Source organism: Lampetra planeri, chromosome 1 (genome assembly GCF_965212315.1).
Source record: "Lampetra planeri chromosome 1, kcLamPlan1.2.h2, whole genome shotgun sequence".
In the NCBI taxonomy this organism is placed as follows: Eukaryota; Metazoa; Chordata; class Hyperoartia; order Petromyzontiformes; family Petromyzontidae; genus Lampetra; species Lampetra planeri.
In genome coordinates this window covers 14,249,274-14,264,909 of record NC_136107.1, presented here as the reverse complement: position 1 = coordinate 14,264,909, position 15,636 = coordinate 14,249,274, and the positions used below count along the sequence as shown (strand labels likewise).

Sequence of the window (15,636 nt, the reverse complement as noted above, 5' to 3'; positions counted from 1 at the left end):
CCATGTCTTTCATCACGATATGATCATCTTTTTCATTGTTCGTTTCTAAGAATGCAATCATTCAATCCTCCCCCAAAATACACTTGCCAATTCGATGAATTGGTAAATATTGCAGCTTCTAATATCTACAGAGGTCATGATTTCATAAAACGCGGAACATATACAAATAAACAAAAACATCTGACGATTTGGTGCAGTCACGTAGAATGGAAATAATAAAATAATAAAAATAAAACATAATAAAATAATTCTCACGACGTTTCGGCCACAACGCAAGCAGCCGTCCTCAGGTGAAAAGACAGAGTCTTTCGACAGACCTGTTCTTCACCTGAGGACGGCTGCTTGCGTTGTGGCCGAAACGTCGTGAGAATTATTTTATTATGTTTTATTATTATTATTATTTTATTATTTCCATTCTACGTGACTTTACCGAAAGAACCAAGAAGATGAATCCCTGCAGTCACGAAAGCTTTAAATCGAGATTTGGTGCAGCTTTAGGATCTACATGAATAATTAATTAAAATTGTTGTTGCACACTTCTTGTTTTTTTTCTGCTATGTGGCCGACACTGGACAGTTCATATTATTCGTGGTAGGTTGTGTAACAAACAAAATATTTGTTTTGTTCCTGGGTAGTGTTTTTTTCTAATTGCTTCTGCCTCAAAAGTACAGAAAATGGCTATTATTCCCCACAAACTTTGCCTTTGTGACTAGGGCACAAAAGCAAAGTTAATAACACTGGTCAACAAAAATAAATTTCTGGCCTGGACTTTTGCAGCTGTTTTAGACTAATTTCAGGGTGCTGATTCCAAATCTAATCTCAGATTTGCTCTATCAAATCTCATTTTTATGCTATCGCATACCACATTTTCATTGATTTTACCCGAAATTAACTCTGTCACTTATGATTGCAAGTTGTTGCGAGTCAGTGACTGCTTTAGTGTTAAAATATGGTGCTGTATTTTTAGGATAGTGTGTTTATAATATAATTTTATGTAGATATCCACATTTATTTAATATTTTTCTTCTGCAGGGCGTGATCTAACAATGGCTACAACATCCGAAAGAATTAAATGCAGTAATGACCCAGATATCTTCTGCTACATCTGTGGCAGCTTCACTTTGCAGGATCAAAGGCGCAACATCAATACCTTTGTCAAGAATAATCTTAATTTTAGAACTTTCGTGACTGCAGGAATTATTATTTGTTTCTTTCGGTTAAGTCACGTCTAAAGATAAAATAATAAATTAAATTATATAATAGAATTTTAGTGTGTCCTTCTCCTGATTTTTCAGGCTTGCTTGCCGTGTCATCGCATTCGCAGCACCACGTCTGTTGACCACTCATTGATATGCAAATTTTTTCTCTAACCCTCCTCCCTCTCTCTGCCTCCGCCCCCCCCCTCTGTCTATTTAAGGCCACCACACAGTGACGATCACCTCTCTCTGTTACCTGTGTTGCTCTCGCTATGTATCTTGGTGATATCTGTCTGCTAATATGTCTGTCTATAGTTTTCTGGTTAGATTTTATGTCGCTATTTCATTATACCTGATGATGATTGCTTGTGTTGCAATCGAAACGTCGTATTCTATTATTTAATTTAATTTATTATTTTATCTTTAGACGTGACTTAACCGAAAGAAACAAATAATAATTCTTGCAGTCACGAAAGTTCTAAAATTAAGATTGAACCACTTCTACGGGGAAGTTTTAAGCTTATCTTTTTTCTCTCTCTCTGGCGACTTGTTTTCTCTGCCTGTGTCCTCTCTTTAGATTGTTCACACTTAAATTCTAACTTAGCAATCTTTGAAATACGTAATCAACCAGGCTATGCGTTAATTGTGTGTTGACCGACCCTCTGTGTTGTATTACATTACATTTCGATATTTTACTAGGTTATTTAATTTTAGTGTGTCCTTCTCCTGATTTTTCAGGTTTGCTTGCCGTGCCATCGCATTCGCAGCACCACGTCTGTTGACCACTCATTGATATGCTAATTTTTTCTCTAACCCTCCTCCCTCTCTCTGCCCCCCCCCCCTCTGTCTATTTAAGGCCACCACACAGAGACGATCACCCCTCTCTGTTACCTGTGTTGCTCTCGCTATGTATCTTGGTGATATCTGTCTGCTAATATATCTGTCTATAGTTTTCTGGTTAGATTTTATGTCGCTATTTCATTATACCTGATGATGATTGCTTGTGTTGCAATCGAAACGTCGTATTATATTATTTAATTTAATTTATTATTTTATCTTTAGACGTGACTTAACCGAAAGAAACAAATAATAATTCCTGCAGTCACGAAAGTTCTAAAATTAAGATTGAACCACTTCTACGGGGAAGTTTTAAGCTTATCTTTTTTTCTCTCTCTCTGGCGACTTGTTTTCTCTGCCTGTGTCCTCTCTTTAGATTGTTCACACTTAAATTCTAACTTAGCAATCTTTGAAATACGTAATCAACCAGGCTATGCGTTAATTGTGTGTTGACCGACCCTCTGTGTTGTATTACATTACATTTCGATATTTTACTAGGTTATTTAATTTTAGTGTGTCCTTCTCCTGATTTTTCAGGTTTGCTTGCCGTGCCATCGCATTCGCAGCACCACGTCTGTTGACCACTCATTGATATGCTAATTTTTTCTCTAACCCTCCTCCCTCTCTCTGCCTCCGCCCCCCCCCCTCTGTCTATTTAAGGCCACCACACAGAGACGATCACCCCTCTCTGTTACCTGTGTTGCTCTCGCTATGTATCTTGGTGATATCTGTCTGCTAATATGTCTGTCTATAGTTTTCTGGTTAGATTTTATGTCGCTATTTCATTATACCTGATGATGATTGCTTGTGTTGCAATCGAAACGTCGTATTCTATTATTTAATTTAATTTATTATTTTATCTTTAGACGTGACTTAACCGAAAGAAACAAATAATAATTCGTCAAGAAGGTTTATCTTGCCTACTTTAAAGTACGACTTGGAGACCAAGACAAAAATTGGGCTCCTCACAAAGTGTGTAAAACCTTTACACTATGAGATCTCTTTTACCAGTGGCAAAATATAGTAGTAGTTTAAAAGGGTATAAACCTATTACTGTGTAAAACCTGTGTTGAAACTTTGCGATCATGGTCTAAAGGAAAGAATGCTAAGCTGAAGTTTGGTGTGCCAATGGTTTGGAGAGAACCTACAAACCATTTGGATAACTGCTACTTCTGCCTTGCCAATGTAAAAGGTTTCAATAAGAAAAACAAACAACACTTACAATACCCAGATATCCCATCTGCCTGACGACCAGTTGAGCACTGTGAGGAAATACCTGTGCCTGTATTTACTGAGCTACCAGAGATTGATGTTGAATCCCTCAGTTTACCTGCTTCTACAGATGATGATGATGATGCTCAGATCGAATATACGCCATCTGATGCAGATTGTGATAAAATGTCTCTGTTTAGTCAGCCTGAATTGAATGATCTTGTAAGAGATTTGTATTTGCCAAAGCAGTCTGCTGAATTGTTGGCTTCCAGGCTGCAAGAGAAAGGACTACTCAGACCTGGCACTAGTGTCTCCTTTTATCGTAACAGAGAAGCAGCACTGCGAAAGTACTTCCATTCAGATGGTCAACTTGTTTAGTGTAATGATGTTGATGGGCTTCTTCTCAATATGGGACTGCCCGCATATGATTCAAGTGATTGGAGACTTTTTATTGACAGTAGTAAAAGGAGTTTGAAATGTGTGTTACTTCACAACAGAAATATATATGGTTCAATCCCAATAGGACACTGAATGAAGAGTATGCCAACATCAAGATTGTTCTGGATAGATTGGAATACCATGTTCATGGATGGCTAATTTGTGTTGATTTGAAAATGGTTAATTTTCTGCTGGGTCAGCAAGGAGGTCACACCAAATACCCTTGTTTCCTGTGCTACTGGGACAGTAGGTCTACATTAGAACACTGGGTTAAAAAGAACTGGCCACCAAGAATCAGTTTGACGCCTGGTGACAAGAACATCAAGAATGAGCCTCTGATTTTAAATTTCGATTGAAAGCTTTCGTGACTGCAGGGATTCATCTTCTTGGTTCTTTCGGTAAAGTCACGTAGAATGGAAATAATAAAATAATAAAAAGAAAACATAAAACATTTTATTATGTTATATTGTATTATTTTATTATTTCCATTCTACATGACTTTACCGAAAGAACCAAGAAGAAAAAAATGAGCCTCTGGTTGATAGGAATAAAATTGTATTTCCCCTACTGCACATAAAACTTGGGTTAATAAAGCAATTCGTCAAAGCTCTTGATCACACTGGAGACTGCTTCAGCTATATATGTTCAACCTTTTCAAGTCTTAGTGCCGAGAAGAAAAAGGCAGGAATATTTGATGGCCCTCAAATAAGAACACTCATCAGGGATCCACACTTTGTTACAACAATGACTGCGGCAGAGGCTAGAGCTTGGAATGCATTCTCTGATGTGGTGCGGAATTTCCTTGGGAACAGGAAAGCGGACAACTATCGAGAGATTGTGGAGGAGCTGCTCTTGAGTTTCCAAGCATTTGGATGTATAATGAGCATCAAGGTTCACTACTTACAGTGAGGGAAAAAAGTATTTGATCCCCTGCTGATTTTGTACGTTTGCCCACTGACAAAGAAAATGATCAGTCTATAATTTTAATGGTAGATTTATTTGAACCGTGAGAGACAGAATAACAACAACAAAATCCAGAAAAACGCATGTCAAAAATGTTATAAATTGATTTGTATTTCAATGAGGGAAATAAGTATTAGTTCTTGGTGGGAAAACCCGTGTTGGCAATCACAGAGGTCAGACGTTTCTTGTAGTTGGCCACCAGGTTTGCACACATCTCAGGAAGGATTTGTCCCACTCCTCTTTGTAGATCTTCTCCAAGTCATTAAGGTTTCGAGGCTGACGTTTGGCAACTCGAACCTTCAGCTCCCTCCACAGATTTTCTATGGGATTAAGGTCTGGAGACTGGCTAGGCCACTCCAGGACCTTAATGTGCTTCTTCTTGAGCCACTCCTTTGTTGCCTTGGCCGTGTGTTTTGGGTCATTGTCATGCTGGAATACCCATCCACGACCCATTTTCAATGCCCTGGCTGAGGGAAGGAGGTTCTCACCCAAGATTTGACGGTACATGGCCCCGTCCATCGTCCCTTTGATGCGGTGAATTTGTCCTGTCCCATTAGCAGAAAAACACCCCCAAAGCATAATGTTTCCACCTCCATGTTTGACGGTGAGGATGGTGTTCTTGGATTCATAGGCAGCATTCCTCCTCCTCCAAACACGGCGAGTTGAGTTGATGCCAAAGAGCTTCATTTTGGTCTCATCTGACCACAACACTTTCACCCAGTTGTCCTCTGAATCATTCAGATGCTCATTGGCAAACTTCAGACGGGCATGTATATCTGCTTTCTTGAGCAGGGGGACCTTGCGGGCGCTGCAGGATTTCAGTCCTTCACGCAATAGTGTGTTACCAACTGTTTTCTTGGTGACTATGGTCCCAGCTGCCTTGAGATCATTGACAAGATCCTCCCGTGTAGTTCTGGGCTGATTCCTCAACGTTCTCATGATCATTGCAACTCCACGAGGTGAGATCTTGCATGGAGCCCCAGGCCGAGGGAGATTGACAGTTCTTTTGTGTTTCTTCCATTTGCGAATAATCGCACCAACTGTTGTCACCTTCTCACCAAGCTGCTTGGCGATGGTCGTGTAGCCCATTCCAGCCTTGTGTAGGTCTACAATCTTGTCCCTGACATTCTTGGAGAGCTCTTTGGTCTTGGCCATGGTGGAGAGTTTGGAATCTGATTGATTGCTTCTGTGAACATGTGTCTTTTATACAGGTAACAAGCTGAGATTAGGAGCACTCCCTTTAAGAGTGTGCTCCTAATCTCAGCTCGTTACCTGTATAAAAGACACATGTGAGCCAGAAATCTTTCTGATTGAGAGGGGGTCAAATACTTATTTCCCTCATTAAAATGCAAATCAATTTATAACATTTTTGACATGCGTTTTTCTGGAATTTTTTGTTGTTATTCTGTCTCTCACTGTTCCAATAAACCTACCATTTACATTATAGACTGATCATTTCTTTGTCAGTGGGCAAACGTACAAAATCAGCAGGGGATCAAATACTTTTTTCCCTCACTGTACATAGTCACTTGGCCCAGTTTCCAGAGAACATGGGTCACGTGAGCGAAGAGCAAGGTGAACACTTTCATCAAGACATTAAAGTTATGGAAGAAAGATACCAAGGCCGATGGGACTCAAACATGATGGCAGATTATTGCTGGTCCTTGATGAGAAATTCCACAAGCTGTACATCGGAGATCGTCAAAGAAGAGGTTGTTTATGCAGATGTTACATCACTATTGTGAATGACCTTTTTGTACATATTTTTCTTATCTTCACAATTCAATTCTTACATGGTAATATGCATTCACTCACATTGATATGCAGTCACTCTCACAACTTTGTGCTACGGCTCATTAAATGTTTGTTTCATTATTATTGTATATTGTATCTTATCTTATTCTTCTATGGATGTCTGTTTAGCTATTCGTATATGAGCATAAATTTGCTGTTTTTTTGAAAATGCAATATTTGATATCTCAAAAACCTGATGTGATAGACAAAAACTGATGCCAGATTTGGAATCGGCACCCCAAAATTACATTAAACCCGTTGAAATACCTTATGCCAGAAAAAGAGTGTTGACCAGTGTAATCCATTTTTTGTTCCCGGGTAGTAAGTGTTATTTCCTAATTGGTTATGCCTCAAAAGTACAGAAAATGGCTATTATTCCCCACAAACGTTTCTTTTACGACCAGGACAGTGATATTTTAAATGTACCTATTTTCACTGAGAAAACGAGTGCATTTACGTCATTCCTTCACGTAAAGTCCTGGTCACAAAAGCAACGTTTGTGGGGAATAATAGCCATTTTCTGTACTGTTGAGGCAGAAGCAATAAGGAAATAACACTTACTACCCAGGAACAAAAATCGTGTTACATTTATAATCAGCGAGTTCTGCTTAGTTTTCTGCATTGTAAATTATCTGGGAAAGACTTCCACAGAGCTGACGGGCTTGCCTGCCACTTTGCTTTAATTAATGTCGTGGACATCGTGATATGCTTTGCGTGCGATGGACAAGCTATAGCCTTTGTGCGCTGTATACAATTCATTCTCATTGTTCACTATTTCATGATATCCACACATTCACAAGAGGACGCGCACCGTGGAGATGGAGCGAAGAGATCAGTTCACGTGCAGGAGTGCGAAGTGATGGTGGCAGCACAGGACCGTGAGGGCTGGCGATAGCGTGATCATGTGAAGCTGTCATCTTAGCAGTAGCTAAATAATGGCCGATGATGATGCTGTTGATGACGCATTAACAAAGGGAAGTAATCATGGTCCGCATTTCCTTATCTGATTTCAGGAAAATCAAGACCTTCTCTGGCTTGCAAGGCCTGAAGTTACCCAAACAGTGGCGCATGGGTATTTATTAGTGACAGCTTGCGTAAGAACTCTCAAACAATGCTATAAAATGGATATTTTACTTCTGAATTCCTAATTGGTGCTCACCATTGGCCATTCAAAGGAAGAAGACAATTGCTGGGTTCCTGGGTGGGCTACAATTTACAGCCATTGAATTTTGATTAATTTAATGCAAAATAAGTTCCTCATTCATAATAAAGTTTTTGGGTTAGATCGCGTTATTTATAAATCTGTCATAACCCGACACGGCCAATCAGCAAAAAAGTGTCACGTTGAAAAAGACAAATAGTTCACTACTTTAGCCCACCGGTGTGTTGAAGAGTGAATTCACAACATTTTCAATTTTTGAGTACGACGTTTCGCTGGTAATTACATCCAGCATCATCGGGCAATTCTCCAGCGAAACGTCGTACTCAAAAATTGTAAATGTTGTGGATTCACTCTTCAACACACCGGTGGGCTAAAGTAGTGAACTATTTGTATTTCGTCAACGTGGCACTTGTTTTCTGATTGGCCGTGTCGGGTGGTGGAGGGTTGCGACACATTTATAAATAACGCGATCTAACCCAAAAACGTTTATTATGAATAATATTGGTCGCGAAAGCCTACGTGTTAAATTTCGATTTAAAGCTTTCGTGATTGCATGGATTCATATTCTTGGTTCTTTCGGTAAAGTCACGTAGAAGGGAAATAATAAAATAATAAACATTAAACCTAATAAGATACAATTCTCACGACGTTTCGGCCACAACGCAAGCAGCCGTCCTACGTGTTAAACTGAGTTCCTCATGCTGTGTTCCAAGAATACGGTCCACACGATCCCCCACAATTCGCCTTTGCCTAATCGGTTTATGCACAGTACTGTATTAAACAAGTGCAGCGTGACACGATGTCATTTGTATTTAGGAGGTGCAGTACAACGGAGTGTGAGTTAATGACACACTCCTCGCTGCTCATCGCGGTGGGTCGGGTAGCCTCCTGTAGTTTAGTACCGTGCTGTGCTGTGGGGGAGATAAAGGCGGCAGGGCGTGGTCTGGCCATCCACCCCTCACTTCTTGCGCCGTTCAGACCTTTATAGGAGCGCGTGCTAACAGCTTGTGCCCGAGCAGTCCCGTGTGCTAATGTGCGGGGGAGGGATCTGATGTGACTGAACGGATAGCCACGCAAAGTGACGTTCTCTCCAGGGGAATATACAGTGAGGGAAACAAGTATTTGATCCGCTGCTGATTTTGTACGTTTGCCCACTGACAAAGAAATGATCAGTCTATAATTTTAATGGTAGGTTTACTTGAACAGTGAGAGACAGAATAACAAAAACAAAATCCAGAAAAACGCATTTAAAAATTTGTATAAATTGATTTGCATCAAGGACCAGCAGATTACTGCTGGTCCTTGATGAGAGACATTCCACAAGCTGTACATCGGAGATCGTCAAAGAAGATGTCGTTTATGCAGATGTAACATCACTATTGTGAATTACCTTTTTGTACATATTTTTCTTATCTTCACAATTGAATTCTTACATGGTAATATGCATTCACTCACATTGATATGCAGTCACTCTCACAACTTTGTGCTACGGCTCATTAAATGTTTGTTTCATTATTATTGTATATTGTATCTTATCTTATTCTTCTATGGATGTCTGTTTAGCTATTCGTATATGAGCATAAATTTGCTGTTTTTTTGAAAATGCAATATTTGATATCTCAAAAACCTGATGTGATAGACAAAAACTGATGCCAGATTTGGAATCGGCACCCCAAAATTACATTAAACCCGTTGGAAGACCTTATGCCAGAAAAAGTGTGTTGACCAGTGTAATCCACTCTATTAATAATACTGTGTAACACATTTATTTATTTTTGATCCCGGGTAGTAAGTGTTATTTCCTAATTGCTTATGCCGCAAAAGTACAGAAAATGGCTATTATTCCCCACAAACATTGCTTTTACGACCAGGACATTGATATTTTTAAATGTACCTATTTTCACTGAGAAAACGTGTGCATTTACGTCATTCCTTCACATAAAGTCCTGGTCACAAAAGCAAAGTTTGTGGGGAATAATAGCCATTTTCTGTACTTTTGAGGCAGAAACAATTAGGAAATAACACTTACTACCCGGGAACAAAAATCGTGTTACATTTATAATCAGCGAGTTCTGCTTAGTTTTCTGCATTGTAAATTATCTGGGAAAGACTTCAAAGAGCTGACGGGCTGCCTGCCACTTTGCTTTAAATAATGTCGTGGACATCGTGATATGCTTTGCGTGCGACGGACATAGCCTTTGTGCGCTGTATACAATTCATTCTCATTGTTCACTATTTCATGATATCCACACATTCACAAGAGGACGAGCACCGTGGAGATGGAGCGAAGAGATCAGTTCACGTGCAGGAGTGCGAAGTGATGGTGGCGATAGCGTGATCAGGTGAAGCTGTCATCTTAGCAGTAGCTAAATAATGGCCGATGATGATGCTGATGATGAGGCATTAACAAAGGGAATTAATCATGGTCCGCATTTTCTTATCTGATTGCAGGAAAATAAGACCGTCTCTGGCTTGCAAGGCCTGAAGTTACCCAAACAGTGGTGCATGGGTATTTATTAGTGACAGCTTGCGTAAGAACTCTCAAACAATGCTATAAAATTGATATTTTACTTCTGAATTCCTAATTGGTGCTCATCATTGGTCATTCAAAGGAAGAAGACAATTGCTGGGTTCCTGGGTGGGCTACAATTTACAGCCATTGAACTTGGATTAATTTCATGCAAAATAAGTTCCTCATTCATAATAAAGTGTTTGGGTTAGATCGCGTTATTTATAAATGTGTCATAACCCGACACGGCCAATCAGCAAAAAAGTGTCACGTTGACAAAAGACAAAAAGTTCACTACTTTAGCCCACCGGTGTGTTGAAGAGTGAATCCACAACGTTTACAATTTTTGAGTGCGCTGTTGTGTTGTCCGTTTATGAGGCAGTCGTAATATCTCTCTGCGATAACAGAAATAAATATCAGACTTTGTCGCCTCGACGGACCTGGTTTTCACCTGAAGACGGCTGCTTGCGTTGTGGCCGAAACGTCGTGAGAATAATTTTATTGTGTTTTATTTTTATTCTTTTATTACTTCCCTTCTACGTGACTTTACCGAAAGAACCAAGAAAATAAATATCAGTCCACAGATTTTCGGACCAATGTTTCATACTGTACTGTAACAATATTTAAAGTCGTCAAACCCAATACAGGTTTTGAAATCATTGGGTCTCATCAGCAGCAATCGTGCCTGCATAATGAATTAAACCGTTCCATAGTTTTCCTGCTCAGGTGGAGCGATTGCTGCTGTGAAACATGGTTCCGGAAGACACATAAGCTGATATGTTAAACACATTTTTTTAGTTTTAATCCGGACAAACATCCTTGTGTTGTCTGTTAATCTATGTTACTCATTGATGGAATAAGTCAAAACATGCCCAGACATGCCTGCTATTTTAGGACCCTCTTGCAAAGTAGTTTTGAGACTCGGTGAGGCTTTACCTGGATACATTTAGGACGTTATTATTGTCCCCGTGTGTGTTTTATTTGGTTCTTATTCTCTTTCGGTCATGGAGTGTCGCTGGTAGGGTCAGAGTAATTGGTGTGTCGGCACTAGAAGACGAGAAGAGCTTTAGAGAGGGAAGGGGGAAGTGCTTGTATACAAAGTGGATGTTAATTCGAGAAGAGACCACAAACGAGACAGTCAAAGCAAACGAGGCTGGACAAAGGAGGGAGAAAATACAAACGCGACAGTCAAAACAAGCTGCGAAAAACAATCATGGACTCCTGAATGATACCGCAACCCCTCATCGTGGCAATGAATCACATCGTGCGTCGTGGAGGGTGGCGGCCGGGATAGCTGTTCACTGCTCGGGTTGTGTCTGTGTGGGTTCGTGGGAGGCTGGAGCCAGTGAGGGACACGGTGGGAGGGAGAGAAAAGGGAGGGAGTGGGAGACCCCCCCACCCCTTGTGACGTGATCCCTTGCGCCGGGATGGGGTTGGGCGCCAGAGCCGCTCCCCCACATCCAGGGATCAACCCATTCTCTCCGGCGGGAGGGGGGGTCGACGCGAGCTTCAGCCAGGCTTATCCACATCACGGCGGCGTCTCTTCGCCAACGGCATCACCACCGCCATCATCACCACGGCGCGCTCGTGACGCTTCGGAATCACCAGGGGTCACCTCCACCCTCCTCTACCCCCATCCCATCCTCCCTCCCGTCTCACACCCCTGCCCACCACCACCCAACCGGCCCCTCTCTACCGCCCACTTCCACACCCCGCTCCACGCCCACGTTGTCTTTGCCAGAATAAAAGCAAAGAAACTTTGAATTTGGCTTCATCGCGGGCGCGCACGTGGGATTGAGGCTCGCATCTCTGCGTGCAGCGTTGAACGGCTACAGAATTTCAACTTTTTGATTCGTTTTTGTTGTTCTTTTGGTTTAACAAATTTCGTGGCTCAACTTTTCCGAAGCTCTGCCATTCTGTAGACAGTAGCGTTGCTGGAATTCACAATTCAGCGCAGCCGACCAATTTAGCCAGTCACTCCTGCCAGTCCCCCTCTAATTCAACCAGGCAGAATAATACAAGAAAGTAACCGCATCCAATACGGAAGACGCAAGCACGAGGGGACGAGCGAGCAGAAGCGCTTTTGCTCGCGTGGAGCGGATCACTCGGTGAAGTGGGAAAAGACAGAGGACGAAATCGACGCGCGCCAAACCCTTCATCAGCACCACCGCTGTTATTATCCAACGCATTTCGCTCTAATTTTAGCGCAGCACCTGGACTTTACAACATTACTCATTTGCGGACACTGCGCGACTGGGAGCTCTTTCCGTATTGACTGGAACCCGCAAACGCTCTGCGTGCCGCCTGCCTCGCACTCCTCCCTCCATCTCTCCCCCTCATCTCCCTCTCTCTCCGCCCTTCCGTCGCCTCCCAACGTCTCCCGGAGGACCCCACGGCGCGGCTGCTTCAGAGACGCCGCTTGTGCCATGGAGGTCATCGCGTGTGTCGCTCTCGTTGTGATCTTCCTGACAGCGGCTGGGGCAGCGAGGAGCGGTGAGTGAAGCACACGCACTCGCTCATTCACACCGGCACACGCACGCTCGCACGCACCGGCACATTTAGCGTGTAGCCTGAAATCTCCACCACCTTTCTAGCCCCTTGGGGGCGAGTGTGCACTGCGCACGCCCGGCGACCGTCTTTGCCTCAAAGACGAACAAAGATCCACCCTGGAAGTGTAGGGGAGGTTTGGATAACAGTTGCGACTGTTTGAACTTAGAATGCCTGGGTGTATAGCGCGGTGTGCTAATCACTGCGCCGCCACTCCTCGCAGGGCACATGTGTGAAACCACGTGTCCATAGGAATGCGCATGCACATATACACACGGAGACAGATATGAAGCAAACATACACGAATACATACGAACATAAGCACACGTACTGTTATGTTCGTATGTAGAGACATGCAAACAATCAATAAAGACGAACAAAGATCCACCCTATAGCCTTAGAAGACTTTTGTGTTATGTACCGTCAGTGAGTACCTTTGAAGGCCGGCACGGCACACGAGGGGCTGGGTGGCCAGCACCACACCCGGCGGCCTTTGTATCCCTAGCGGCGATGTTTACACATCACACCGAGTACTTAATTAAGGCTGAATCGACCTAGGGGAGGCCCAGAACAGGTTCAGATTATCGTGAATGGTGTTGGCCGTGAGCGGGAATCGAACTCGGGTCGCTGGGTTTGTAGGGGAGCGCGCTTACCGCTACCCTATACTAGTTAGTGTACGTGAGCCAATATACATCCTGTATACACAAACACACATGCATGAAGGATACGACGTACTCACACAAGCATATACAAAGATCAAAGATCCCCCGTATAGCCTTAACAGACTGTAGGGGCAAGTGCTGTTAGCGAGCACCTATGAAGGCCGGAACGGTACATGAGGGGTGGGTGGCCAGCACCACGCCCGACCGCCTTTGTCTCCCCAGTGGCGATGTTTACACACCGCACCAGGTACTCATTTCAGGCTGAGTCGACCTAGGGGAGGCCTAGCACCGGTTCAGATAATCGTCACTGGTGTTGGTCGTGAGCGGGAATCGAACCCGGGTCGCCAAGTTCATAGCGCAGCGCGCTAACCGCTACACTACACTACTGCATGTGTACATGCATATACACACACGAACACACATACACACACGTACACATATAGCCACGCGAACAGACACGCGTACCTATATACACACACATACACACAAACGCACGTACGAACACAACACAAACACGCGCATGCATGAAGCAACCCCGCAGACATTCGATCGCTCATTCACGCGTACGTGCACACATGCGGACACACACAAGCATGCACACATACACACACACACGGACTCTCAACAGAAATACGTTTACGGAGCGTGCGTGTACGCTGCGCATACTCAAACATGTGCTTGGGGAATTAGATAAATTTTATTGCGCTAAAACCCCCCGTTCAAATATAAACCGCATTAGCTCACGGCACACGCAAGACGTGCAGAGAGACGTGCAAAGAGAAAGATCCCCCTTATCGTCTTTAACAGACTTTTGGGGAAAGTGCTGTTCACAAGTACACCGATGAAACCGCGGCGCGGCAAACGCCTGGCCGCCTTTGTCTCCCTAGTGGTGATTATTGCACACCGTACCAGGTACTCATTTGAGGCTGAGTCTACCTAGGAGGGGGTGGGGGTAGGGGGAAGTTCCGGTTCAGATAATCGTCACTGGTGGTATCGTGGTGCCGTGAGCGGGAAATGAACTCGCGTCGCCGGGTTCGGTGCGCAGCGCGCGAACCGCTGGCCCACCGTTCCCCACACACTCACGTACACGCACGCACTCCCGGCAATCATTCTCTGCAAGCCTCTCGACCAGACCAGAGCACATCACTCGCGTATACTTACTTTAACTCCTTCTAATTGTGAGTCTTGCAGCGTTCTTGGTGTGTGCGTGCGTATAATAACAAAACAACAGCGCTATCAGAAAAATGAATGCATCAATATTTCATCCAGACGTGGCTGGGTGCCGTTGTCTTGTAGATATAACGAGAGCGGCGTAATGAGCGTGCCTGTGTGCGTGATTATAGCGGCTCAGGTTACAAAGAACCGAGCGAACGGCTGGCTCACGTGGCCCCACATGGAGGGAGCGAAAAGGGGATGGGATGATGGATCCTTGCACGGAATGAGGGCAATTTCAGGGCATCATCGTCAATGGTCGCACAGCTCTCACCTCAGACCAAGTGAACTCGTGGCGGCAGTGGGGAGATACATGAAGTGGGTAAAATATTTTTCGGGTGAATCTGGGAGGGAGGGAGGGGGACAACTTTTGGGGTGGCACCTGCCTGTTTGGTTGCGAGGATGTGTCAGAAGATGGCAAATATAGCCGTGGATTATGTGCGGGTGGGCTTTGGGACGTGTTCTCTCTTTCGTGTTATTGGTGGGTTTTCTGTGGTTACTCCGGTTTACCTCGTACGCGATGGGTCACCCAAACATCCATCCCATTGTCACAGGTTCCTCTTGTAAAGTCTTGAGAAACATTATGGTAATTTCCTGGGCAATTGAAGAGCATTAGTTTATAATGCAGCCAATCCGCTCCTCCACCACTCCCTGAAACAGTTTTTTTTATTCCGAACAAACTGCGGGTAATTCCACACGCAGCGTGAGCCTCATGATTGATAAAAACGAGATTGCGTTACCTGTTTTCCCCGACTCAGTCAGATTAAGCGTGAGAGTGGTTTTAAAATGGATGTGTCGCTAATACCTTGCCGGATCACAATTAACTAATCCTGAGCAACGGAGACAATGCTGTCTGCTTCGTATTGGCGGGGTGATTGTATAGCAGCTGCACGGTGACTCACAGAACGCATCAACGAAGAGCGTCCGTGTTTAGTCCCTAATCTCCTTAAACGAGCCGCACCTTGCGCAGGTTACAGACTAAACACGGAGGAGACAGACGCGATCTCCCCCCACTTAGTCACGCTTTGTTAATGGTAATGCGAGCCAATCCGTGTTGACGGCGGTCATCGGTGCGTTGCATAGGTTTTTTGGACAACCAGTTGT

At 43.5% G+C, this 15,636-nt stretch overlaps 1 protein-coding gene across 2 annotated transcripts in view; it reads left to right on the top strand.

The window, feature by feature from the left end:
* The first annotated feature begins 11,856 nt into the window (after positions 1 to 11,856).
* Positions 11,857 to 15,636, top strand: part of LOC144718734 (neuropilin-2-like) — a 76,947-nt gene continuing 73,167 nt past the window's right edge. For both annotated transcript variants that reach the window (XM_078594230.1, XM_078594239.1), the window contains exon 1: positions 11,857 to 12,604. In XM_078594230.1, coding sequence (XP_078450356.1) covers positions 12,538 to 12,604 — 67 coding nt within the window. In that variant the 5' untranslated portion in view covers positions 11,857 to 12,537. The remainder of the gene's footprint in view (positions 12,605 to 15,636) is intronic.